The sequence below is a fragment of the Lutzomyia longipalpis genome, chromosome 1, assembly GCF_024334085.1.
Source record: "Lutzomyia longipalpis isolate SR_M1_2022 chromosome 1, ASM2433408v1".
Lineage (NCBI taxonomy): Eukaryota > Metazoa > Arthropoda > Insecta > Diptera > Psychodidae > Lutzomyia > Lutzomyia longipalpis.
Genome location: NC_074707.1, coordinates 31696293 through 31721835, shown reverse-complemented (window position 1 = coordinate 31721835; position 25543 = coordinate 31696293). Strand labels below are relative to the sequence as shown.

General features: G+C 38.5%; 4 protein-coding genes across 6 annotated transcripts in view; 3 read left to right on the top strand and 1 right to left on the bottom strand.

Annotated features, from left to right (window-relative positions):
- LOC129786110 (replication factor C subunit 4) overlaps window positions 1-25543 on the top strand; it is a 635780-nt gene that overhangs the window by 288104 nt on the left and 322133 nt on the right. The gene's annotated exons all lie outside the window — the stretch shown is intronic.
- The window catches only part of LOC129785980 (extended synaptotagmin-2), a 633447-nt gene that overhangs the window by 285771 nt on the left and 322133 nt on the right, over window positions 1-25543 (top strand). The gene's annotated exons all lie outside the window — the stretch shown is intronic.
- Window positions 1-25543, top strand: part of LOC129785995 (protein kinase C-like) — a 501513-nt gene that overhangs the window by 153837 nt on the left and 322133 nt on the right. The window lies entirely within an intron of this gene.
- Window positions 16-12592, bottom strand: LOC129785940 (ankyrin repeat domain-containing protein 50). The gene is made up of 8 exons (XM_055820609.1): window positions 12333-12592; window positions 5044-8372; window positions 4149-4954; window positions 3427-4077; window positions 2650-3367; window positions 2402-2579; window positions 2100-2340; window positions 16-2034 (listed from the first exon to the last, which is right to left on the bottom strand). Exons 2-8 carry the CDS (start codon window positions 8152-8154, stop codon window positions 1848-1850), a joined length of 5892 nt encoding a protein of 1963 aa, XP_055676584.1. The 5' UTR covers window positions 8155-8372; window positions 12333-12592; the 3' UTR covers window positions 16-1847.

Below are 25543 nucleotides of genomic sequence, written 5' to 3'. Positions count from 1 at the left end.
TTAAAAAAAAACTGATTATTTTTCTCTTCCTTTATTATTTCCATTATTTCCTACTCTTGTTAGTGTCATAAATTTGCATTTTCTGTATACTCTTTTCATTTTTAATATAATATAATTTCTTTGTGAGTCAAATATATTCATAGATTTCTATCATTCTTTTTTTTATTTCCGTTTTTCTTCTTTTGTTGTGTGTAATAAAGGCGCTGGTATAACAAGTCTCAAACCAATATTATTTACATTACGTGAAATGTTTTTTTGTCTTTCTCATAATGTAAATCAATCTAATTGTAAACTCAGCTTGGCCTAAAACTCTCGTTAAATATTTCCTTTTTCTACAAAGAATTCATAAAGTTGTGTGAAAAGGAGTTTATTCGTTTCTCTATGGGAAAATCTCTTATTTAAGGGATCGATAAAGAAACTTTTCCACTCAGATTAGCCGTTAAACCAGCAAAGATTTATCCAAATATCAAATAATGACGTATTTGTTGTATTTCTTGTCTATAAACATGTGAAACATACTCCCTAATGTTTCATCGATCATTTTTGATAAGTTATCTTTGAAACATTTACATTTAGACTATTATTTGGGATGTAGAGATCTCAAAAAACATTTTGAGAGAAAAAAAGTTCAAAAAAACTTTCAATATTCACTAACGAAACATCAGTGCGAATGTTTCATGCATTTAAAGAACTATGAAACCCAATATTGACGTCATTTTTGCATTTTTTTATCAACTCGTTGCCTCTTAGCTTGTAATTCCAGTGGAAAATAAATCTATTTGGTGGTTTCTGTATCAAGATTATGTTTCTTCTGCGTTTCCCCAAAAAAGAGATCATGACACGAACACAATTGAATAGGCTCCTTTATGACTGGATTTTATTTGTATGTAAAAGACAAAAATCTAATGTTTCAGCAAATTGAGATCTTAAACATGTCTTAAATGTTTCTTTTTGAGAAATCTATAATTTTTAAATTCTTAATTTTTTTATTGTTGTCTGAAGAAATATCTCTTGAAAATCTATTGGCATTAAAAATTATTTTCTAAATGTTACAATAAATGTAAATATATTTTTACGTCATTGCTTGAGTTGAAAGAGAAAATTCTATATCATCTCCATGGGAAGTTGAGTAGATGTTTAGATTAGTTTTCAATTTATGATTTTATTAATTAAAAAAAAACTCCTATCTCAGTGATTTAAAAAAAATCATTCTTTCTTTAAAAAAAAAATATGAAAGAAATAATAAAGAAAAAAATGAATCAAACAGCTCTGATACACTGTCGATCACGACTAGAATTTAAAGGGGGTTCTTTTTATAATTCTTTTATATAAAAAAAAATCATTTATAAAATAATAAAAGTAAATAAATAGAATATAAATAAATTTCACCTCGTTTTTTTTTTTAAAAACTTTCTCCCTTCTCTCTCACACTAAACCTACCATTTACGTCCTAATATGTTTTGTTTTTTTCTTATCTAATCAGTTTATATATTTTATATACTTGTCTATTTCATTAATAATGTCATCTTAAAAATAATTTTCATGTTCGGGGAAAAAAATAAAACATGAAAATATTTTCTTTTAGCCTTTGTTTAAAATTGCTCGTTTTTGTTCTAATATTAAAATTGTTCTGTGCCCTCCAAAATGGAGATTGTTCTGCGATAAAAAAGGAAAATCTCTAAAAAAAAATATGAAAATTATTTTAAATAAAAAGTCCTCAGAGTTCATTACAGAAAGTTAGGCCTCATAGCGAGGGGTTTTTCTTTGTCTTTGCTCGGCTTGGCCAGTATGTTAAAACAAAAATATAAAAAATTCCAAAAAAAAGAAAGAAAAATGCAAAGTCCTGTCTACATTTGGCTCTCTTTGCGCCACTGAAAAGTCCCCGATTTCACACCAATACTCGATGATCCTTGATTGCTGTTCGAGGAGAGGATATTATTTGTGCGTCGAATTAGATTTGCTGCTGAATCGAAGCGACTTCGAATCATTCGAACTGCTGGATTTGTCGCTATTCCGCTCCTCTTGGAGGATTTCCTGCAAAATATTAATCAAATTAGGAAAAAAAAATCATAAAGAAATTAGTTTTTTGTCCAACTCACGATGGAGCATTGGAATCCTTGTTGTTTCCCAAAATTATTCGCATATGCGTATCCCTGGCAAAATGTTGGTCTGTCGAATTGGATGACATATTCGTTGTTCCCCCGGCAATGCCACCAATCTCCTCAAAATGATGCGGTGGCATGTGCTGACCCGGAGAGCTGATATCGCTGCTAGGTGAATGCGGTGGTGTAGCATAAAGGGGTGACATGCATCCCAAATCAAATAAATCAGCTTCGTTTACTAAAAAAAAAAAACATTTTGTTCATTTTTCTTGAAGAAATTAAATTTTTACGTTACTAACCAATATTAGTTTGATGATATTCCTGTACGTTTGGTAGAACCTGAGCGTGTTTCATGGGATTCTTGGTGAATTTTCCATTATTTGTGACCACAATTGCTCCTCCGTGACTCGATTGGGTGCTCCTTGATCCATGATGCCTTGAGTGCTTCTGAAGTTGTTGGGTAAAGGAGATTGGAACCTAAAATTGACAATAAATCATTAAATTTTCCTCTTTTCAAAATATCAATCAATGCTAGATGATTGCTCACCTCATTGCTGCTCCCAGTTGAATGACTTGAAATAACACTCTTCCTCTTCTGCAGACTACTGTGGTCAGAATGCATTGTGTTCTCATAGAAATTACTACTCTGCGTCGACCCCGTGGCACTGGCCACATTGGGTACCATTAAATTGGATGAATTGGGCGATGGATTGCTCCCAATGGGTGGCTTATCGTGCCTATCTGGGGATTTAATCACCAACGGATGCTCACTGCTGCTCTTGGCAAAAGTTTCCAGTATCCTCAAGACATTATTTCTATTTGACTTAGCCGCAAGTTTAATTGGTGTTCGACCACAATGATCAGACTTGTAGGGATTCGCCCCGAATTGCAGGAGAATCGCCACACACTGCTCATGACCCTCTTGAGCACTTATTCCCAATGCCGTGGCACCTTGTTTGCACGCATGATCGGGTACGGCACCGTAGCAAAGGAGAATATCCATAACTTCGTGATTTCCCTGCCAGGCACACGAATGGAGAGGAGTTCTACACTCCAAATCCATGGCATTCACATCAGCTCCCCCCGCTGTAATGAGGAGTCTCACCATTTCAGCATGCCCCTGCCACGAAGCCACGTGCAGAGCTGCACGTCCCTCACTGTCAGCACAATTCACATCCAAATTGGCATACTCCAGAAGGAATTTCACAATCTTCACCTTATTCTCCAGCGCAAGAATGTACAACGTTGTACGGGAATCCGCATCTCTGGAGAAAAAGTTTTGAATTTGTATTTATTTCGCTTAAAAAGATGACCTTTGACTCACCTGGAATTGACATCGGCTCCATACTTTAGTAGCGTCTGGATGCACTCAAAATGCCCTTCAAGACAGGCTAGCCTGAAGGCAGTCTTCCCATCGTGTGCCCTCTGATCCACACACGCAGAATGAATCTCCAAGAGAGCCTCTACCACGCTATTGTGCCCTTCCTGAGCGGCTAGATGAAGAGCCGTCTTACCCTCATTGTCGCATTCATCGATCTTTGCCCCGGACTCAAGAAGCTGAACACAGATATCGGCATAACCCTCAAATGCTGCATAATGAAGTGGCGTCCACCCCGCATTGTCTCTGTGAGTCTCATCGAGTCCTCGATCGAGCAATTGCCGCACTGACTCCAAATTCCCCTGAGCCGCTGCAATACTCAGGACTGTACGTCCTTCAGAGTCCATGCAATCAATGCTGCATCCCCAGAAGAGAAGGAGACGCACAACGGGAGCATGACCTGCTGTACAAGCAGCCCACAGAGGCGTTCTTCCCATGTAGTCCGCTAAATCGGGATCAGCTCCATTTTCAAGCAATAACTCACAAATTTCTGCATTTCCTTCAAACGAACTGACCAGAAGAGCAGACATTCCGTCATTATCAAGCTGATCTGTATGCGCTCCATGCTCCAATAATGTTGAAATCACTCGATTGTACCTAAAAACAAAACGAGACGGATGTCAATTTGTTTGAGATTTTGAAGAGAAAAAGTTTTTTTTTTAATTTACCCAGAACTTCCACAGAGAGCTGCAACACAGAGCGCACTCCTTCCATCCAAATCGAGATGATTGACATCAGCTCCATTCTCGAGGAGAATCTCCACAATGTCATACTGACCCATGTAGGAAGCAGCAATAAGTGATGTACGTCCCTGTTTGTCCACTGAATTGACATTTGCACCGGCTTCAATGAGAATCTTGAGAATATCCTCATGCCCACTCCAGGCAGCTGCTCTTAGGGCCGTTCTGCCCTCTTTATCGGCACAATCAATGGCACATCCTGGATGAGAGATGAGTAGCCGTACAACTTCCGTATGTCCACCCCAGGATGCTGATCTAAGCGGTGTCCATCCATCGCGATCGGCATGATTCACATCCACACCGCGTACACGTCCCGTCCCATCGGCCAGTGGTTGGGTGAAATTCAACAGAAGCCGCACAACTTCAATGTGACCATTCCGGCTGGCAATATTGAGTGCTGTCTGTCCATTTACATCCTCAATCTCAAGATCAATGGGGTCTTTGCACGCCTTGAGGGCTCGATCTAGCAGCAGGTGATTCCCTTCGTTGGCCAATAGATGAATCAGAGCCTTACCCTTGTGCAATTCCAGGCAATGGGAGTCCGACATTTGCTGCATTGTACTCGCGTCGTCAAGCGTGAGTGACTGATCAGCCCCACCAGCATGACTCGTTGATCTCTGCACCTCATGGTGACAGCTTCTCTCGCTTGAGATGAGCAACTCTGCCAATTCTGAGTCAATATTCTGCGATTTGTCCGACAGTACAGGTGAATTAATTGATGACTCATACGACAGCTAAAAATGAGAAATTTTTTTTACATCAATTATTTTGAATTTTTCTTCATTGAAAGAAGTGAAATTTATGTAAAATAAATGACCATTACCTGCGATTCGGCATTGTTAATTCCCGCTTCGATGAGCATTTTGAGGGTTTTCGCATCCGTTGGTAGGTTGGGTTTGAAGAAGTCACAGAGGAAGTTGGATAAATCCTGATTGAGTTGCGAATTGAGGAATTTCTCAAGCATCTCCTGTGTCTTTGGCAGGAAATTAATGTCATTCATGCATTCATTTTCGCACGTCTTGCAGCAATTGAGGAGGTTTGTGTAGAAGCAATCACTGAGATTTGTTCGTGAATCCAGAAGAATTAGAATGAGATCGAGATTTATATTTTTACTCGTGAGATACTCTCCGGATTTAATGAGGTGGTAGATGAAGCGACGGACTTTATTGGGGCAGAGGGTATCACTGACAAGGGTGAAGTACATTGAGATCATTACGTGACCCTCGTTAACGTCACACAGGAATTTTTTCGTGGAGAATTTAACATCCACCAACCAATCGCAGAAGGAATTGTGGAATATTTTGAGCTTATCACCCTCATGGACGACAATATTTCGCATTAATTGCACCCTCTTCTGAAATTCCTCCATGTCAATGCTGTAGTTGTGCGTTCGGAGGCAATTGAAGATGAACATTTGATCCACAAAGGTGCTGCATGCAAGAAGGATATTGAGTATTGGACGAATCTTCATGTACTGCTTCTTATTGAAGGATTTCTGACAAATGTACAAGTAGAGCCCATTGAGTGTGCAAGGAATGAGTTTTATTTCGCGAAATGAGAAGAAATTCTCCTTGATCCCATTGAGAACTTTTTGCAAATACAAAATGCATCCATTTGATTTGAGATAGAGCTGATTGAGACTATCAATAATGTCTTTTGTGAGATTTATCAGTCCCTTAAAGTCTGCATTGAGTCGCACAATTATATACTCCTGCACATCCTTCACCACATGACTCTTCCGGAGATCATCGAGGGTGATCTTCTTGAAACCTGTGAACATCTTTGTGATGTGCTTACTCTGCTTCTTAGCTGTGCACACGAGAAACATCCACTTTGGGAAGAGATTGACATGATTTGATAGCAATTCAGCAATATTGCGACTCTTATTTACACTTCGATTCCCCTTGAGGGTGGACATGAGACTACCCTCGTTGATGTAATTCTCATCAATTGAATCCACAAGGAAGAGAAGGGCTGTCTTTGGGGGTGTTAGCTCAAGCAGTGGGAAGAGAATAGCCTTCTTGAAGCACTCATCCGGGTTCTTTTCAATATTATCCACATTGAGACTCTCAAAAATCTCCGGATTGCTCAGAAGCATCTCATAGTATCCATCAGCAACGACAGTTCTGCAACTTTTGGACTTTGGAAGTGGAGGTGGGATATTTTCTGATTTACTAGGAGTCTCTGGTGCTGGGGATTTTGCAGTTTCAGCCGTTTCTGCGGCTTCAGCTTCTGCTTGTTCACTCTCAACCTTCTCAGTCTTCTCCACCGGCTGTATGGGTGGACGCCCATCAGCTTCAGGAGCTGAAAAAGTGTCAGCCTCACTTGTTCCCTCCTGCTCTTCAGTCACAGAGTTCTGCTGTGTCACCTGTTCAGCCCCACCACTTGCCCCAGCTGAATCATTATCATCCTGACACACACTAACCTTGGGGCTACCACGGTTTGAGATCAAAATGGGAATTTTCGATATCTTCTTCCCGGGACTCTTGACTTTAGCCTCCTCCTCTGCAATCTCCTCCACAAGGGGCTTTCGTGCCTTTTCAGCCTTTTGAATTGGTGGGTGGGTGTCATATCCACAGCATCTGTCCTCCGCATCACGATTCTCTGTGGGCTCTGATTGCTGTCTCACGACGGACTTCTTCCCTGTGGGTGATTTTTTGGCGCAAAATTCCGCCACACGTTCCGACAGCTTCAGTTCCGAGATCAGCATCTCCTCCAATTCATCAATTTTCGCCTTATCCATCTTTTTCCCTTCGAATGTTATCAAATCCACTTCTTCAGCTCCCAATTCGGCCGCTGCCTCATCTTTCGACGATAGATAGCTGGAATGACTGAGAATCTGAAGTACAAGACTCCTCACAAACATACTGAGGCTATTGCATTCGGGATTCTGGGAATTGATGAAGTAGCAGCAGAGTAGTTTGCGATTGAGGATGCCTCGTGTGCCGGACACACCTTCGAGAATACTGCGACAGACTGATGTTTTACCCGATCCATTGGAACCCATCACGAGGCATCCAACTTGGGGTAAATTTGACGCTTGATGGTGACTCGATGAAGCTTTTGGTGGGAATGCAGAGCTTCCGGATGCCGTTTCAATGGGTAGTGATGGTGCTACTTCACTCCCACTGCTTCCACCTGGCGTTGGAATGGGTTTCTTGAAGATTCGCTGTTCCAAGCACATGGCAATCTTCTTCAGAACCCACTCGCGATTAATATATACCCGATCACCTCCTGCTCTCCCATCGGATTCATTCACCTTCGATGTGCTCTCCTTCTCAGGTAATGGTTTATTGTTGATGCTTGTGAGATAGTCCAAATTCCCCGTTTCACTACTCTTCACCGGACTCTGTGCGGCTTCTCCTGCCAATTGCCCGTGAGCTTCTGCTCTCGCCTCCGTAAGTACATTCTGTTGGACGAGATTTGCAAAATGCTCTTCCCGGGCAAGATGGGAGAAATTCGCATTGGGATTATCTTTGGACACTGGCTCGAGTTTCTTGTGGGACACAGCGGGATCTTTGAGGAAATTTCTAATGCGCCTCTGCTCAAGTATGGGATCTTGATTGGGTATTGAACTTAAATTACTCCCTTCGGCCGATGGCAGCGATTCACATCGATTGTTTTCCGCATTATTCACCTTCTCCGCACCCTGCGGCACCTCCGTGAATCCCTCCAAGTGACTCGGTCTCACAGGTCTATGACTTCCACGATCGCGACTCTTGAAACGATCGGACTTTCTCAGTGGTGTTGCATAGAGCAATTCTTTGGCCAAATTGGGCTTTGATGCCACATTTTGATTGCTATTGCTAATTATGATGGACTCGTTGTTTTTTATCTTTGTCACTGAATCCGACACAATTGACTGACATGGCAGATTCTCATAAATCTCATGCGACTGCATCTTTACGTTGCTCTCACCATTTGTGCTCGACATGTCTTCTTCGTTGTGGTATATTATTGCCCGCTCTTGTTTTTTTCTTTTTTCTCTCTCTCGAATAATTCCTCCACACTATACGCTTCTTCAGGCCATAATCTCAACTTTTCTCCTCTTGACTTTTTCTTCTATTGTACCTCCTCCTTCACAGTCATCTCTCAGTCTCACCACAACCCAACTCTCACCACCTCTTCAGGAGGATTAAATGCCAAAGATTGCTATTAAAGAAAATTACAGAAATTTTTAAAATATTTTATGAAATTTAATATTTCACAATAAAATAATAAAACTCGGAAAGTTAACTTTGAACTTTTAGTTCCTCACTATTGTTGTAGACTCAAAAATCAAGTGAAACGAGAGACGAACAAGAGAGCAAGTTTTTCATCAGCAGAAAACCCAGAGAGAGGGAGAGAGCAAAGATTGTGGGATACCACGCACTTTTATTGCTTATTTTCTTGTTTTGCTATTTATTGCTTATTACACATTCCATAAATGGAGGCGCCAATGCCATCAACAAAACCATTCAAACGACCAAGGAAGAAGAAGGCAAAAATATGGCTCACTTTTGCACTCTCTACAATACAAAGTCGCTCTCAATTATTACCAACGCGACCATTACTTTTCATCAAAAGAAATCTTCATTGCATGTATTTGGTGTGACTTTTCCAGGACCCCCATCGCGGTTTGCAAGAGTAAAAAAAACAGCCAACACTTTACTTCAAAAGGTTGTCACTTCTTTTCTTTTTTTGCTTATTCCTCTACTAAATCCTAATTCCAGATGCTGTGAACCGTCTGTGTGGCTTTTCACACACAAGATGCGAGGAGTGAGAGCAATGCTTCCAATTATTTCAACAAATTATTCAATTAGTCTAATTTAAATTTGTAAATCCAATTTAGTTACAAATTTTCAAATCTTTTTATTTCATTGCATTAATTAACAAAAGAAAACGTTTTTTTTGGGACAGTTTAGAGAATGAAATTCCAAAGATATGAACTCATTTTGTACTGCAGAATCAAGGGGTGTTTATCTGGCGAATAGTTTGGTGTTTTAAACGAATCATCCGAATATTTGTGAACATCTGATTATTTGACTTCACATGAACATCTTTTGCTAAAAACCGAAAAAATATCGAAAAACGTATGTACGAATTTTTGGTTTGAATTTAGTCTTTTTTTTTGGGTTGAACTTACTACTTTTAAGCAATAAATCACTACTTTTCGGTATGAATTTAGTCCTTTTTGAGGCTCTAATGATTCTTTTAGAAGTTTTTTCTTCATTCAGTACAGTTTTGGGACTGAAAACTAAAATAATATTTATCCTCTTAAATTAATTCTTTTTTTTTGGATTGAATTTCATACTTTTCGGTTTAATTTAAGTGTTTTTATGCCTAAATTTAACGTTTTAGGTTGAATTTCCTTGAAAAATCATTCGATTATATGCAAATGATCCGAATATTTCCGAAGATCTGAATAATTTCGACCAGCTCCAGATAAATCCCCCTTATGCAGAATTTAATTTAACAGACTTAAACCAACTTGGAGCAAAAACCCCTTATCTAGAGTTGTTCCGTTCTTCTTTCCATTTCGCCTGATACTTGAGACATTTTTCCAAAAAAGAAAAAAACAATCTTTATCAGTTTGTTTGTGCGCTTCCTTTCCATTTTGCTCCTCTTTGCATTTTATATTATTTCACCAAAAGTCTTTTGTTTACTGCACCCACACCGGCTTCCGTCTTCCCCCCATACAACAAGCATGCATGCAATGCATAAAAGTGGAGTTTATTTATTCTTGCCAATTGAATGTTCCCCCGAGAGATGCTTTCCTATAGATTCAGCACGAAATTCCTGAGAGAAAATCGTAAAAAGTAGATACATGCATCTCCTCCTATGCATGGAACACATCACAATCACTTGTCGAATCAACAATCAAGGCGAAGAAATTTCTCAAATTGACTGATGCCATTGTTGATTCATGAGTGGTATATCATATAAATATTGACACTACAACGACTTGTTGACCGTCTTCATTTTTTCTGCTACGTACTCTTTGGCGGATTAAAAATCATTTATATTTCTTTTTCTGACGAATTTATAATTTTGATGACTTAACCAACACTCTTCAGTCTTCACTAATGCTACATGGGGACTCTTCTATTGACAAGACATACGACTAAACTTTCAGATTACCGTATTGAGAGAATCCCCATCGGTGCAACTCAATTCATATTTCTCAATCCAATCCACATTGAATGTACATTATGTACTGCCCCCACTATTGAATTCTTTTAAACAGATTTTTATATACAATTAAATAAGATGAAGAAAAAATAACATTAAAATCTTATGAATGAATGCTCCAATTTTAGCTCTCATTGATAATTTTTTTCTCATCTCAAGATCAGCAACAGTACTTGAATACTATATATTTTTTCCTATAAGATAGTTAAGGTTAAAGGTTAAAAATTCTATTCGTAATCAAGGTTGCAAATAATAGTTTTGAGATAAATTAATTTAAAATTAAATTGTGATTTACACCTCTTTGTAGGCGGTACAATTTTAGTGATAGAGGTTCACTTAATCTTTGACCTCACTGACCTGTGTTCTTTGCATTCTTATTGTACGAGAAGTATTATTTCATGTCGTCTTGTAATTTTTTTTCTCATTTCAAAGAAGCCTGCCGCTTTATACAGAGACTCCCACTAGCAATATTTTTGAGTAATCATCTCACAATGATCTCTTACTGAGATTCCTCTGCAATTTGTTCAATGAATCATCAATACATTGTCCGCCGTGTAAATGGGGTCTCTCTTGGCCTAATTGAAGAGCTTCACTTTGCAGACGGACGACGGGGAAAAAAACTCATTAACCAATATTGAGAAGACGTTAATTTTAGTTCCGCAGGTCGACCATTTAGCTTATCAGTGCCGCTCATTTAGCGATTGCCTGAGAAATTCAATGTGAGATAAAAATGAACACTTTGCGTTCCGATAAAACGTGCCAAGTAAATGGGGGGAATCGAGGAAAATACTGCAATTAGGTATAATCGTGTTGAAGAATTTTCAGGTAAAACACAAAAGTGGGTCTCGTTAGTCTGATAAAGTATTAAATTTTAAATCCACAGAGAACATTTTCCAGGCTTTGAATTATATTCCATCAATCTTTGAGGTCTGAGATCTATGCTACTTATGCGAGCTAACAAAGCCTTGTGGAAAGAAAGTTTCATTGATAAGGGAATGGAGTTTAATTGGAAGCTTCAGCTTATTCTGCCTGAGATGATCTGTAAGCATCTTCCTTCCTTAGAGACTTCAATCAGACAACAAAGACATGCGGGAAGAGATTTTTACAAACTTTTGCTCCTTGTTTAATCTTGGGATTCATGTTTAGATGCACAGAAAGAACACAAACCACAAATTAACAAAATAACAATCACTTTATGATTAATTTAAGTGATTAAAAATAATTTGTCGCCACTTTTGGGGCTTAGACGAACGTTGTAGTGTTGGCGACCATTCCGGGAAAATTGACTCACATTCACAATTCTCATTGTGTTATGAGGAGAATCGGGGAGAATTGCCCGGAGGCACGATAGGGAGAAAGTGATAACAAGTGCCGCTTGCTCGTAATCTCAAGTGACTCACAATTACCCTGCTGACATCTCGGAAGTCCTGCTCACAGGAGGAGACAATGACGACACCCACTCACTCCTCCTCCCCCGCTAATCAATGAAATTCGACCCACTCTCGAGGGAGACGCGAAAGTGTTTCGTGTATGTGAATGGGACGCGTCTGACAATGAGGGTGGGGGTGAGGGTGAGGGTGAGTTTTTTTTCCTATATCGATTTTCCCGTGTGGCATTTTCATTGAGGCAGCCCAGACAGAGTAAAATGACGTTATTCCCTTCCTGTTCATTATTCCCTCCCGCATATCCTCTCTATAGGTTTTTTGCAGTAACTTCCGTTGAACTTTCCGTGGGGCCCCCGTGCCAAGGAAGTCTCCCGGAATACGAAATTTAATCCCATCTCTGCGTCGCATGACCTTTCTCATCAGCATTGCATTGAATTTCACATTGCCTCCCTCAGCGGGAGACGAATTTTCCATTGAATTTTCCGGAGGGTGAGAAAAATCAGCAAGAAAATTTTTTGACGGTTCTCAAAAAGCACTGCATCCCCCTCGCACTTACAGTATTCCAATGCGGTTAGAAGAGTGCAGCCAATCAGGTTGAAAACACAAGTTTGATTTTCCACAAATTTCCACACAAATTGCACACTTTTCACCGATTTCACATTGTGCATTCGATTCACAAGCCCTAAAACTAAGTTTTTCGCTACTTTTCACGCACGCACGTACGCTTTTTCCGGGGAAAAATCACTCGGAAAATGCGGAGCAAAAAAACTTTTTCTCTGACACTTGAAACACTTCAATTGCCCACAATTGCGCCCTTGATTAATAGAGGGCAGTGCAACATTAGGCGGTTCTCGAGAGAAACCCCAAAAAGTTGGTGAGTTTTCTGCAATTTTCTCGCATTTTCCGCCGAATTTTCCGACCGGTTGGGGTTTTTTGGGGTCCTGGAAATTTTCCGCGTCGTTTGGCATGAAAATCGGCGGAAAAATAAAAATATTTAATTTTATTCTTGGGAGAAAAAGAGAAAGAACGCTTTGAAACGATGTGACGTCTCGCTCCTACACTGTCAATTTTCCTGTGTGAGTGAGACGCATTGCTGCAAAATCTTCGCTTTCTCTCGCTCACACTTTCTGTTTTTCCTGATTTTCTCGCATTTTCCGGGCGTTTTTTCCGTCCGGATGTGGTTTTTTGGGTGTAGGAAGCGAAGGAGCGTCGATTGGCATCAAAAACGGTGAAAATTCAATTTTATTTAATTTCAAAAACTTCCCCATACGTTACGATGCAAGCTGATTTAGTCGACGATTCAGTGTTTTTCGCAATTTTCTCGCATTTTCCGGGCGAATTTTCCGTCCGGGTGCGAGTTTTGGGGTGTAGGAGGCGAAGGCGCGTCGTTTGGCATCAAAAAAGCGGAAAATTCAATTTTATTTAATTTCAAAAACTTCCCAGAGTGTAAAAAGCCAAAAAACGGTAGTCTAAATTCAGGGGCAGAGTGCATCCCGCTCCCACCCTCGGTCCCTCTCGCTCGCACTTCGCCCACTTAGTCAGCGTATGCCGTATGTGTCGAAACAATGCGATACAAGCTGATTTAGTCGACGATTTTAATTTTAAGCAAAATTTAGAAAAAATGAAATTTTTTCGAAAACGGCAAAAATTAGAGACTTCCGGTTTGAAGTTTTCTATAGAAATGTGGGTGTAAAATTTCATTTTTTCGCATTTTCAAAATCCAAGATGGCCGCCGTCCGCCATTTTGAACTACCGTGAACCACTTCCCTTAGAGCTAGATATCTGAAATGTTAGTATGTTGTAGTGCTCAAAGAGACGTTTTCATCAATAATTCATACTTGAAAATCGGTCAAGCCGTTTAGCAAATATGGCGGCCTAAAGCAAAAAGTGTTTTTTGTTATATAACTCGAGAACGGCTTGACCGATTTTGACCATCTTGGTATCAAATGAAAGGTTTCAAGAAGCCCTACAACTATCTAGAACATTCCAAGTTCCAAAAATGGCCGCTAGAGGCGCTAAAATCAAAAACAAAAATTGCCTAACTTTAAGAGGCAATATCTCCGAACATCTCTTATAGATTTTCTTGAATTTTTGATATGTTGTAGCCTGACTCAACATCTTTCACCATGCCAAAAATGAAGAAATTCTATGTCACCGTTTAGAAGATATAGTCTTTTGAAAAATTCTTGTATTTTCAAAAGTTCTAAGCGCAAAATTGGTATCAAATTAAAGGTCTTGGAAATATCTATAACTTTTTAGAATATCAGAAATCTCTAGAATTATTCCTTTAATGATCCTACAATGGTTTCCTTGTTAAGAAATTAATTTTCTAGATTTTATACCTACATTTTGGAGCTTTCGCATAAACTTATTGCCCTTTGGCCACATAAAGTATTCCGAAAGTCCTATTGAATCAATCAAAAGTTTTATCTTCCGGTGGAGCTTAAGAACAAGAGTTTGAAAAGAAAGGGTAGTACGTACATAGTGGGTAGTGTATACGTTACACACTAACTAAGCGATTGCGAAAGATTCAAGTTGTGTGGTTTTCAGGCTGAATACACCGAAACTTGTTGAATTGGGAGGTCTTCCTTCACTTTGATGGGGGTAGCAAGCAAGCAAGCAACCTTCTTGTAAAACTATTGTACTTAGGCAATGAATATGTTTTCTGACCAGAGTAAGTGGTATACGCTTTTCTCAACAACAAAATTAATTTGCAAACGAGCTTCTCTATATATTTTCTTAATAATTTATGGTAAATTTTCAATTAAATACATTTACATGTACAAAACAGGGTTGAGATGGGGGTGGTAGAGAGGGTTTCCTTTTTCATCCTAATCTCTTTGATATCTTTCCCATCCATTAACATCCATAACAAATTGCTCTTTGGATTCTTCTACATTTTCTTCTTTCTCCACTTACTCCGTTTTACCACATGAGAGAAAATCGAGAAAATGGAATTAGGTACCGCGGGGAATCTATTGTTCAGCAATATTGCTAAAAGGACACCAGACACGGAAGCGAAAGGAAGACGTTGTAAATATAATGGAATAAAATTTTAATCACATTTACAAGAACATTAAAGATTCACCTAAAAAAAAGCGGGGGTGAAAAAAATCATGAATATGATCAGCAAATCACTCTATAAATGCAATGAAAAAAATATAGTGTATTAATTTTTATCCACAAAATAATAATGCTTTTGTAATAATAATCTGCACATAAATCCAATGTTTAATATCGTGAAAAATTCATGTCTAGAAATTCAATCTGAATAAAATTTCCTTGAATTTTGCATAAGAATTCTTTTGCAAATTCCATTTCTCATTCCGTTGAAAAATTATGTGCGGGATAGCTTGGGTTGGGTGAGAGTGAGGGTGACGGGGGGATGGGAAAAGAGGAAATACCGTCGATACGGCGTAGAAGAAAGGGAAAAACAGCGATTGCCAATAATCTCTTTATTAAATTCTCCCACACAAAATGAGGCACACTGGAGGAAATTGATACATCAGATGTGAGGAGTATTATTTCAAAAAGAACTTTTTGCACCATCCCATCCAATTTCGTCTTTATTTTGTAATTTAGGATGAACTCACACAGCACAGACAGCAAATTGTGGCCGTCCCCCCGCAATTTTGCGGAAGAGGGCTCCTTCAATTGTGGAAATTGAATGAAATGCGAGGAAGTGGATGGGAATGGGGGGCCAAGAAAAAAGATAAGAGAGCACCCAGCAGCCATGTGCGGGGGGTCGGAGGGGAAGAAAGGAGAACTTTGTTTTCCCGATAATGGCAAATTGATACATATAAACGCGCTCTTAAACTGGTTTGGAATGTGTGTTCTCTGTGGTATTGAGTGGGTGGATAGAGATTGTGGGTGGTAAATGAAAAGCACACACAGGGAGTTTCCTGTTAAATATTGAAGGAGGATTCCTCTCTGTTTTCTTCTTGTGACCACATTTTCCTCGCTTCCATTTGACTTCAATGCAACGCCTTCCTTCAGCTATTTCTTGTTGTTATACCCAAACAAGCTTCACTGATTTGCGTATTTAAAAGCAAATTATAATATGGGTGTTTTACTTAATTAGTATCTGGGTTTTTGTAAATTAAAAAAAAAAAAGAGTCTTCCATTTAAATATAGAATGTTCTAATTTTGATCATTAGTACAGTTTTTCAAGTGAAAAAAAACTTAAACTCAATTTTCCCTTCGTTTTGAATGAATAATAATTATATTCACAATTGAGGTGAATCTAAAATTGAAAGAAGTATGCATCAAAGAAATATTTGATTAATTGTGGTGAAATAAAAAAAAAAGCTCACTCAGAGCTTTCGCAAGATTCTTTTTGCACTCTTTCAAATTTTTTCCACCACAAGTGCACTCTTTTTGTCAATATTAATGCATATTTCAATCTCTTCGTTTGACCGGAGGGACACACAAGCGAATACGGCGGGGATGGAAAAGTAAAATAGAAGTTTGGCCACGTGAATGGGATATTTTGGGTATCCCAATGCATAGCGGAGGCTGCTTCTAGCATTTTTTCATCATATCCGCATGGAAAAGCATTTCTCGTACATCTACCTACTACCCTTTCGGCAATACCTATGAGAATATACTCACTGAATCCGGCGCAAAAATTATCAAATTCTCCCCCAACTCTCTCGTCTATATATCGTGATTCGTCCTCGGCATACTGGAATTCCGTTTTTTTTTTTTTTTTTGGCATATAACCCAGTTGTGGCAGAAGTAGGTAGTAGGTACCTAACATATGGAATTTCAATCGTATTCAGATGATGAAAATGGCTAAGCTTTCACAAACTGAATTTTGGTTTGTGGAAGATTTTTAATTATAAATACAGTCGTGACCTCGTGGTAGGACCGTCGTCAAAATGACTTCTCCGCGGTAAAACGGCTTCAGAATGAGGAATTTTGCCTTCGCAGTGGGGCAATTAGTATCTTACCTTTCCAATAGTACTAATAGTCCCACTGCGAAGACAAAATTCTTCATTTTGAAGCCGTTTTACCGCGGAGAAGTCATTTTGACGACGGTCCTACCACGAGGTCACGACTGTAGAACACACACGTTCCTACCTACCTATACCCTCAGTTTAGATAGCCACAAGTGAAATATCTACCTACGTATATGTATGTACATAATGAACATTTGAAAAGGGTGAGATCTCATGAGTTGGAAAATTATCATGGGGAACGTTCATTATGTGTGCATTTAGGAATTAATTTTAGCATACTCCCATTACCTTTTTTTTCACCACTCATGTCAGTTATACTCAATCCAACCCTGTCGCGTAAATAATTTCCCATTACTTCCCCTGCAGTTCTATATAGCTTGTTTAGCCCCATTTTCTAGCTGTTGTTGTCGGTCTCTTCATTTACCCACCTATCTGGACCCTTTTGTGAGAAAAAACAAATTTCGCTCTCGTCCTATATCCATGATTAGTTTGTCTTTTGTTCCATTTACTTCGTGATGTCTACCTATATGTATCTATTGTGGATGGTAAAGCGCATTCACAAAGTTTACAATGCATTGCTGCAAGTTCGTTTCATACTATTTTTTTACATCGTTTTTTATCTTGAAAATCTTTTATATTTTTTTATGTACCTACACATTACTGCAGTTAAAGCAAAATTAATGATGATTTCAACTTATTTAATAGAGCTACAGTGGTGGTGCAAAAAAAGCGCTATGCAGTAAAATTGAAATTCCATAATTGTTTCAACCGCATAAGATTTTTAGAAAATATAGGAATAGTGTTGATGAATAAATTGGAACACACTCTGTGGATTGATTGCGAATAGTGAAAACGTGTTCTCTACTTCTGAAAAATATTCCAGGAAATGACTCTCCAGCCACATTCGGTATACAGTCGTGACCTCGTGGTAGGACCGTCGTCAAAAAGACTTCTCCGCGGTAAAACGGCTTCAGAATGAATAATTTTGCCTTCGCAGTGGGACAATTAGTACTATTGGAAAGGTAGGATACTAATTGTCCCACTGCGAAGGCAAAATTCCTCATTCTGAAGCCGTTTTACCGCGGAGAAGTCATTTTGACGACGGTCCTACCACGAGGTCACGACTGTATACATATGTAGGTATACTGCACTGCACATATTGAGACGAATATTTCCACTTTGACCACTCTTTGCCTGCGAAATGGATGCCTCGTGAAATTATTCATGTTTAGTACGAGTAAGGCAGGAAACGTGATGGAAAACTCGAGAGGAGCTACTCGAGTTGTTCGCCACACAATTGTTTTCTGATGATGAATGCCAAGTCTGTGATAGTCATCATTACTCACCACGATGATGATGAGTAAACTAACGATATATTGGCTGAATTTTGAAGTATCAGAAAAATTGATGAAAAATAGAATGAAATCAGCTGGAAAATGAAATTCTTCTACACTTACAATTTTTGGTTCTTTTTGTGTGTTTTTTTTTATAAATATAGAGATTAAAGAAAAAAATGTATTGAACAGGAAGCTTATCGAATTTGATTTTTAATCCAAGTTGACCAAGTCCCACCTATACTCTGATTTTTAGAGATGGAGCTTTTTCTCTTTGAAAAGCTTGTCGTGCTCCTCATCATATTTATTATTTGAATATTGTTTTTTTCTCTCATTGTTCATTGTGAAAATCTCTCCTGGGAAACCGAGAAAATTTCCAGGATACCGAAAATGAATTTCCTTGCATTTCAAGCCTGGAGAATTTATACTCTTCAAGTGAATGAGAAAAAATTCTTCATATCTGAAATTACATCAGCAAGAGTAATGTGAAATGGAAATTCAGTAGTATCTCTTCTTTTCTTTACTTCCTTTGCTTCTTGGTAGATTTTTCGGGTTGCTTGATTTATTCATTAGGAGAAATGGGTGCGGGCAGGAAGTGTATGGTGTGTATGTGAAAAATAGCACAAAAGGCCAGAAATGATTCCATAGTCTCTCTCCCTATTTTTAGCATTGTAATATAGTTCTTCATAAAATTCTGCGGTGGGTGTGAGGAAAATTTTCTTATATATCCACCCTTTTGCTCTTCATACAATAATGCGACTCTAATAGCTTTGCATGTTTTCTTGTAAGTTACTTGATGAAAATTCTTTCGATTTTTCCCCATTTGAATTTCACCCCTGTCGTTGTTTTTTTTTTGTTGCTCGAGTGTGGCATAATCATGTTAAGTAATTAGCTTATAGAAACCATCGAAAAAGGCCCTGAGGTGGGACAGAAAAAAAAGTTTTATTGTTGCTCTCCTGTATTTAATATTGCGAAGTTGTTGGGTGAGCATAAAAAAGGAATTTATTTCCCTCATTTCAATATTATTATAATATTCAAACAGTGAGAAGAGAGAAAATCCAATTACCTTAGATGATTAATTGTTGTGACTTTCCTCTTTTGCATTGTGTTGTCGTCATTGAGGAAAGCCCCTTCCCAATACACATAGTATAATTTTAGTAAACTAGTTAAGGATGTAGACTTTCCTAGAAATTCTTGCCAATAATATTTCACAAACTAATACCCTTTTACGAATACTCTGGTTGTTTTAAACAAAAATTAATTAAAGCAATACCTATATAAATATAAATATTGGAAAGTCAATTAATTTTTGTTTTATGTTTATATATAAAATTCTAAGATTTAGGAAAATATATTACATTAGTCTAAAATAAGATAAAGGAAATTCATAATGTATGTCTACAGGATACAAAAAAAATGAGTGGCAGGAAGTGTCTGAAAGGTGTCTCGAAGACTAACTCCCCGTCAGGTTTTGTGTCGATAGACGGAAAAATCAATGTAGAACTCATATTACATACCTACATTTTATAGGTTCACATTATACATTATACCTCGTGTGACATTGCTTCTATACCACCGCTCCGAAGCAAATACGTCAATGAAAGATTTATTATCACAATTGATATATTTCAATAGTTTATGGAAACTAAATAGCAATAAATAAAACAAAGGAATTTAACTTCTAGCATGAAAATATAAATAAAATTTTGCCTCAAATAACATTTTTGTCATTTTTCTAATATACGCTCATGCTAATGATAAAATAAATCAATAGATTAAATTCTCATAGACTTATCATTGAATCAGACCAATTTACAAATTGATGGAATGGAAGGAATTTTAATAAAATAGTTTTGCCTATGTTTGCGTGGGTGTTAAATTAAATACTTTTTCTGCAATGAATTGGGTTATTTTCAAAGGATTAATAGTTTTACCATTGACTTTCATGAGAATAGTAGGTTGATAAAGAATTTAATTAATAGAAAAACTCATGTTTTCAATCGATTAGGTCTTATAGCCTTTCACCCCAGCCTCAATCAATTTCATCCAAGATTTCATCCTTTCTCATGTCACATCGTATATGGAGAGAGATAAAATTCGTATCCCTTTACATGCGCTTCTTTGAAAAGGTTTCATTGTGAAACGATATGGATTTTCCTCCCCAATGAAAGGCCTCAGTTGTCTTCACTCAGGGGAGTTTATTTTGCTGCCTTACAGAGGAATCTCGTGTCGTTTTGCCTCAGCTGCGTTGCTATTCGCTGACCCTCACGCGGTTTTCCCGCCAAACTACGCTGCGTCGCTTCACGAGATGTTTCGCGTCGCGCTGGTTCTTGTATCTCCGCTGCTGCTGTTCTCCACGGGATTCTGTCTCCCGGAGGATGTGCTGATGGCCTCCACGGGTCGGGCTTCCCGGAGCTAGACTGCCGATCTCCACAGGGATTTGGGCGTTCCCTGGAGATGGGTAGTGATGGTCTCCACAGAGATTTAGACGTTCTCTGGAGAGGGATGTTGATGGTCTCCACAGGGATTTAGGCGTTCCCTGGAGATGGTACTGCTGGTCTCCACAGAGATTTAGACGTTCTCTGGAGAGGGATGTTGATGGTCTCCACAGGGATTTAGGCGTTCCCTGGAGATGGTACTGCTGGTCTCCACAGAGATTTGGGTGTTCTCTGGAGAATGAAGATGGTCTCCACAGGGATTTAATGGGGCCCTGGAGAAGGGTAATGCGGGTCTCCACCGGGAATTAGGCGCTCCCGGGAGAATACTGTTGTGGGCTTCCACCTGATGAGGGTGATGCTCTCCACAGGGAGTTGGGTATTCCCTGGAGAATGAGAGTGATGGTCTCCACGGGGATTTAGACGTTCCCCGGAGATGTTGTCCTTGTGCCTCGACGGGGATTTGAGCGTTCCCCGGAGATTCTCTCCGCCCTTTTCCTCCTCTCACAATTCCGGAACCTCCACTCAGTCGTAACCCTTCCAGCTGCAGATTCTCACAACTCCTGGTGGCCTCTTCCCAGAGATTTCCTCCTTCTATGGCTGATACAGAATTCGCCACCCACCTGAATTCTCTCGCAGGATGTCTTCTCGGCTTGTTTTCGGGCGCCAGTCCTCTAGGGACGCCAAGGAACTTCACTGGAGATGTCGTGGCGGGGATGATGGCACTTCTCGGGCTCTTGGACTCCCAGAGAATTACTTGGGAAGAGAAAAGAACACTAAATTAATTTTCGTGGTTCTCGCCACAAGTGTTCAAGCCAGACTGACACAAAATGACGAAACACAAACACATATACATTCACAGTGACGGCATTCCCCTCCCCTTTTGGAGACTTTTTAAATAAGTTCGTTATCATTCCATTTTTGGGAAATTTATGAAAACCCGCACGTTACAATTGGCGTGTTGATGTTCAAAATCTTGGAGCTATGCCCGTGTGCAGGGAAGAAACTTCCCTTCGTTGGGCATTACCGCAAATCTCAATGGGTTGTGTGACCCCTGTTGCCCCAAGTGACACAAAACTCCACACACATGTTGGGTGGATGCGTCACAATTGAGTTCACCACAGTAGAACGGGCACAAAAATGATCCTCATTGTGTTAAGTTTGAAAATTTGCACGAATTATTTAGCACTCAATGACCGTAATAATAGCCACGTAATGGTACTTATAAGGGTGGAAAATGGTAGTAAGGGTCCCCATGGGATGGGTGCTTTTATACACAGGCTGGTCAACTAGTTTTCACTCTTTACCAAATGCGTCACCCACATTTTCAGTCTCTGCCCCGACACCGACTTTTTAATAACACCATCCATTCTATTTCCCCATTGCCTCCACATTTCAAAGGATTATTTATGTTTGTTGTGTTTACCTAACTCAAATAGGAAGAGTATATATATACGTATCATTCCTCTATATTCATTGGGTGAACTTTGAAGGGATAGAAAGTTTCTATTACTATGGTATATATATATTTTTTAAACTTGTATTATATGTATGTATGGCAAGAGTATCATGACCCAAGTAACTTGTAAACGACAAAGTAGAAAAAATAGATTGTAGAGAAAATTAATTTTTATTTTATCTTTAAATGATGATAAACTTTTTTTTATCAATAATTTAAAAACAAATATACCCTGTTTTGCTAAATTTTTCGGTTTGAAATCATTGACTAAATATTCAGAGCTTTCGCCAATAAGCTTCATGTGTTGATAAAAATTTCAAAATACAAAGGGGTGAGTCGTGAATAAGGGATGAAGCATAAAATGTATATGTATATATTATATACACGTGAAAGAGTAATTATTCACCGGGGAAGAAACCCTCAATTTAAGCGATTGAATTACCACCCACAAAAGAAATTGTCGGTGTGGCGTAAAGTAGTCAATTTAGTCCGCATTCAAAATGCAATCTCGTCCCTTCTCTCCTGTTTGTGTTCTCTTTCAGCCCCATCATTAGGGGAACCTGGTTGTGGGCATCTGTGAGGGAATTTCTCTAGCAATTTAACCCCCAATGAGAAGGTGTATGTGGTAAGAAGGGCGTGTAGAGAGCGGTTAAAATTGTTAACACTTGAAGCGGTGGGTATTTTTTTCGTTGCTTTTAGCGTGCAATTGAGAGGAGCTTCCACATCATAATACGAGGTGTACTGAAGCTAATTTCTGTGGCTTGCTCAAGCAATAAAACTATGTATGCCCTGAATGTCTTTATGATGGTGCTCTAGGTGCTCCTTGTAGTGCACAATTAAACGTGTTAAGTTGCACCAGTATAGCCTGTGTATGATATTAAAGAAAATAATAAAGCACTTAGCAATATTACAGTGTGTAATGTATGGTGTTATAGATTTGAAATCAGGGTGAAAATGCATGATAATTATGACATTTTTTATTTCACGCCTTTTCCATCGTATTTTTTTCACTTTATTGTATACTTCACTATTTTTTTCAACTTTAGTGCGATATTTCATTTGTTTCAGTGTATTTTAAGCGGTTTTTCTTCTTGTGCCCTTGTTCAAGAGACCACTATCATACCTTTTTCATACAATGCGGTTACACTACTTTCATCTATCTCCTTACGCTATACCAAGTTAGCGACGGAGAAAATTTTGTTGCATTTTCATGATTTGCAAATAAAGTTTTCAGCACAACAAAATTACAAAAGTCTCAGCGCGGAGTGTCTTGCTCACCTGAGTCCACCCCCACAATGTTACGTTTAGTCACTACTGCACCAAACACCGTGTGAAAGATAAAACGGGAAGGGTCATTAGTGAATGTTTTATACACTAAATCGGCTTTATTTTGTTGCCACACAACACTATTCTCACAAGTTAGGATTTCGATTTAATACTTTTATATATGCATAATCTTCCTCTTTCTGTGAATGTTTTAATCATTTCTCAGAAGCATTTATCCTTGTAAAATGAAGTTGAAAATGGTCTGTGAAACAAGATTATATTCTCGGAAATAGAAGTAAAGTAGGGTGGTTAATTAGATGAAATTAAATTAATATCGCAATCGTCGCAATCCCAAAAGTGTTATACTACAAAGTGAAATTAAATGGTAATAAGAAACTTTGAAGATGTTAACTTTGTGGATAATGCTACGGAGATCTATTGCATCAAATATTGAAGCTTTTTGGTAGCTTTCATAGTTATATATATACAGCATACTATGTATATAATGTACTACACGAGTATATTTGGTTGTATAGCTTAAATGAAAATTTGTTTATACTTTTAGCTGTATGTGAAAATGAAGACGCACCATACAAAAGGTATTATAGAGGACTTGAGCGTATATCTCCAGAGAGAAGTTAATATTGTTTCAGTCCTGGTCGTGCAGATGCCACAAGAGCAAAGTTAATGCATTATGTGGAGAGGATGCGACACTCTAGGTTGTGGTGGTATGATACCAAACTTACCTTCCTATCATGTTTCGTTCCGTGGCAAGATAAAGAACGCAAGCGTTGGAAAATGCCAGAGGGTTGCTTTTTGGGAGCGAACTAAACATGGACAAGGGTGTACTGTGCATTGGAAGCTTTTGTTATTCATATTTACCTATCACTTTCTGTGGCAATTTCTCTTCATCCTCCTTCCAATCCAAATTCGAACTACTCCCGACAGCAACAACTTAGTGTTGCACCTGCAAAGACTAGAACCGAAATTCACTGGCGAATATGTATATAGGTCCCACAGCTCCGTCAACCGGCTAGCCAATGGTAGGGGATAGATTGGACGTGAAAGGCGTGCTGGAGGGTGTTGTGCCACGGTTTAACTTTCGTAAATCATTTTTATGGGTGAAAGTTGTGCGGTAGAGCTTGCTTTTTTATGGCACTCTCGAGGATACCGCATGGGAATTGTCACATAGACTTTTTTATTGCGTGCACCGATGTGCTGGGCAAGATTCGCCCTAACATATCGCAATATCATCACTTAGAGAAGTGACTTGCATTCCCCATATAAAAGAAAGCAGGATATATCTACATCTGTACGGGAATTTGGCAATTTCTAAATTGATCCCGTACAAGAATTTTGGGTTATAGATTTTTGATAGGTGGTTCCTATCACAAACCTATATTTGAATAGGGCTTTTGAAAGAATTGATTAAAGAATAAATCCGAAGATTTTATCTTCTAACCCTTTCTTTTCACAAACTCTATTCTTATTTTTGGAGAAAAACGAAATTTTATCAAGTATCACATAGAATGGGTTTAACCCTATCTTCTGTGAAGCTTTTGAACAAACCTCGCTTCTCTGGGTAGAAACAGTTATTTTTACAAGACAAAAGAATGAATCTGGATGATTCTATCTTCTGTGAATCTTGTACAAACTCCTGTTTCTGAACCATTAGACCGGCCCATGGGGGCCAGTCCTGGTGATTATTAGATGTACACAGTTGGAGTGCTGTCCTAATAATGATTTTATTTGCATAAAGTTACTCTATTTATACACAAATTTTTACATGGGATTTATACAAAATAGTGGTGGGGAGAATTGCTTATGGACAATTCTGATGTGACGCGAAGGGAATTGAGAATGCATATCTTGCAGAATGTCGAGATTTGCTTATGATGCATTTTGCCCTATCGTGGGAAGTTGGTGGGTTTTTATGTCGCAATATAAATATTTCGCGGGAGAAATATTTGGCGGGAAAATATTTAGCGGGAAGCTAATTGGCGGGAAAGTTACTGGGAACTTTAGTGGATTATTCTTGAACTTCTTTGTTCTTATACAATTTGGGGGGTGTCGCGGGGGACGAATAAACTAATCAATATTTTTCTGAAATAAAATTAAAAAATGGTAAAAAGGGAAAATAAACTATCTCATGTTTCCTAAACATACTCGTATCTCAGGAAAAGAATGAGTCATGGGACTCTTGGGACTAAGAAAATATTGACTTAAAAATAGTACAATGAAATATTTTGATGTTCACTGCTGCTGAAGTTTGGAGATCGGTTGTCCTGTTAGTAAGGAGCTGCGTTGGGAAG

Bases quoted from the DNA above. Each gene is read 5' to 3' on its own strand.
- LOC129785940 (XM_055820609.1), bottom strand. From the start codon at position 8,154: ATGTCGAGCACAAATGGTGAGAGCAACGTAAAGATGCAGTCGCATGAG. The intron at 4,955-5,043 runs GTAATGGTCATT...TCTCATTTTTAG, and splicing joins TTAACAATGCCGAATCGCAG to CTGTCGTATGAGTCATCAAT. The intron at 3,368-3,426 runs GTGAGTCAAAGG...CTTTTTCTCCAG, and splicing joins GGAGCCGATGTCAATTCCAG to AGATGCGGATTCCCGTACAA.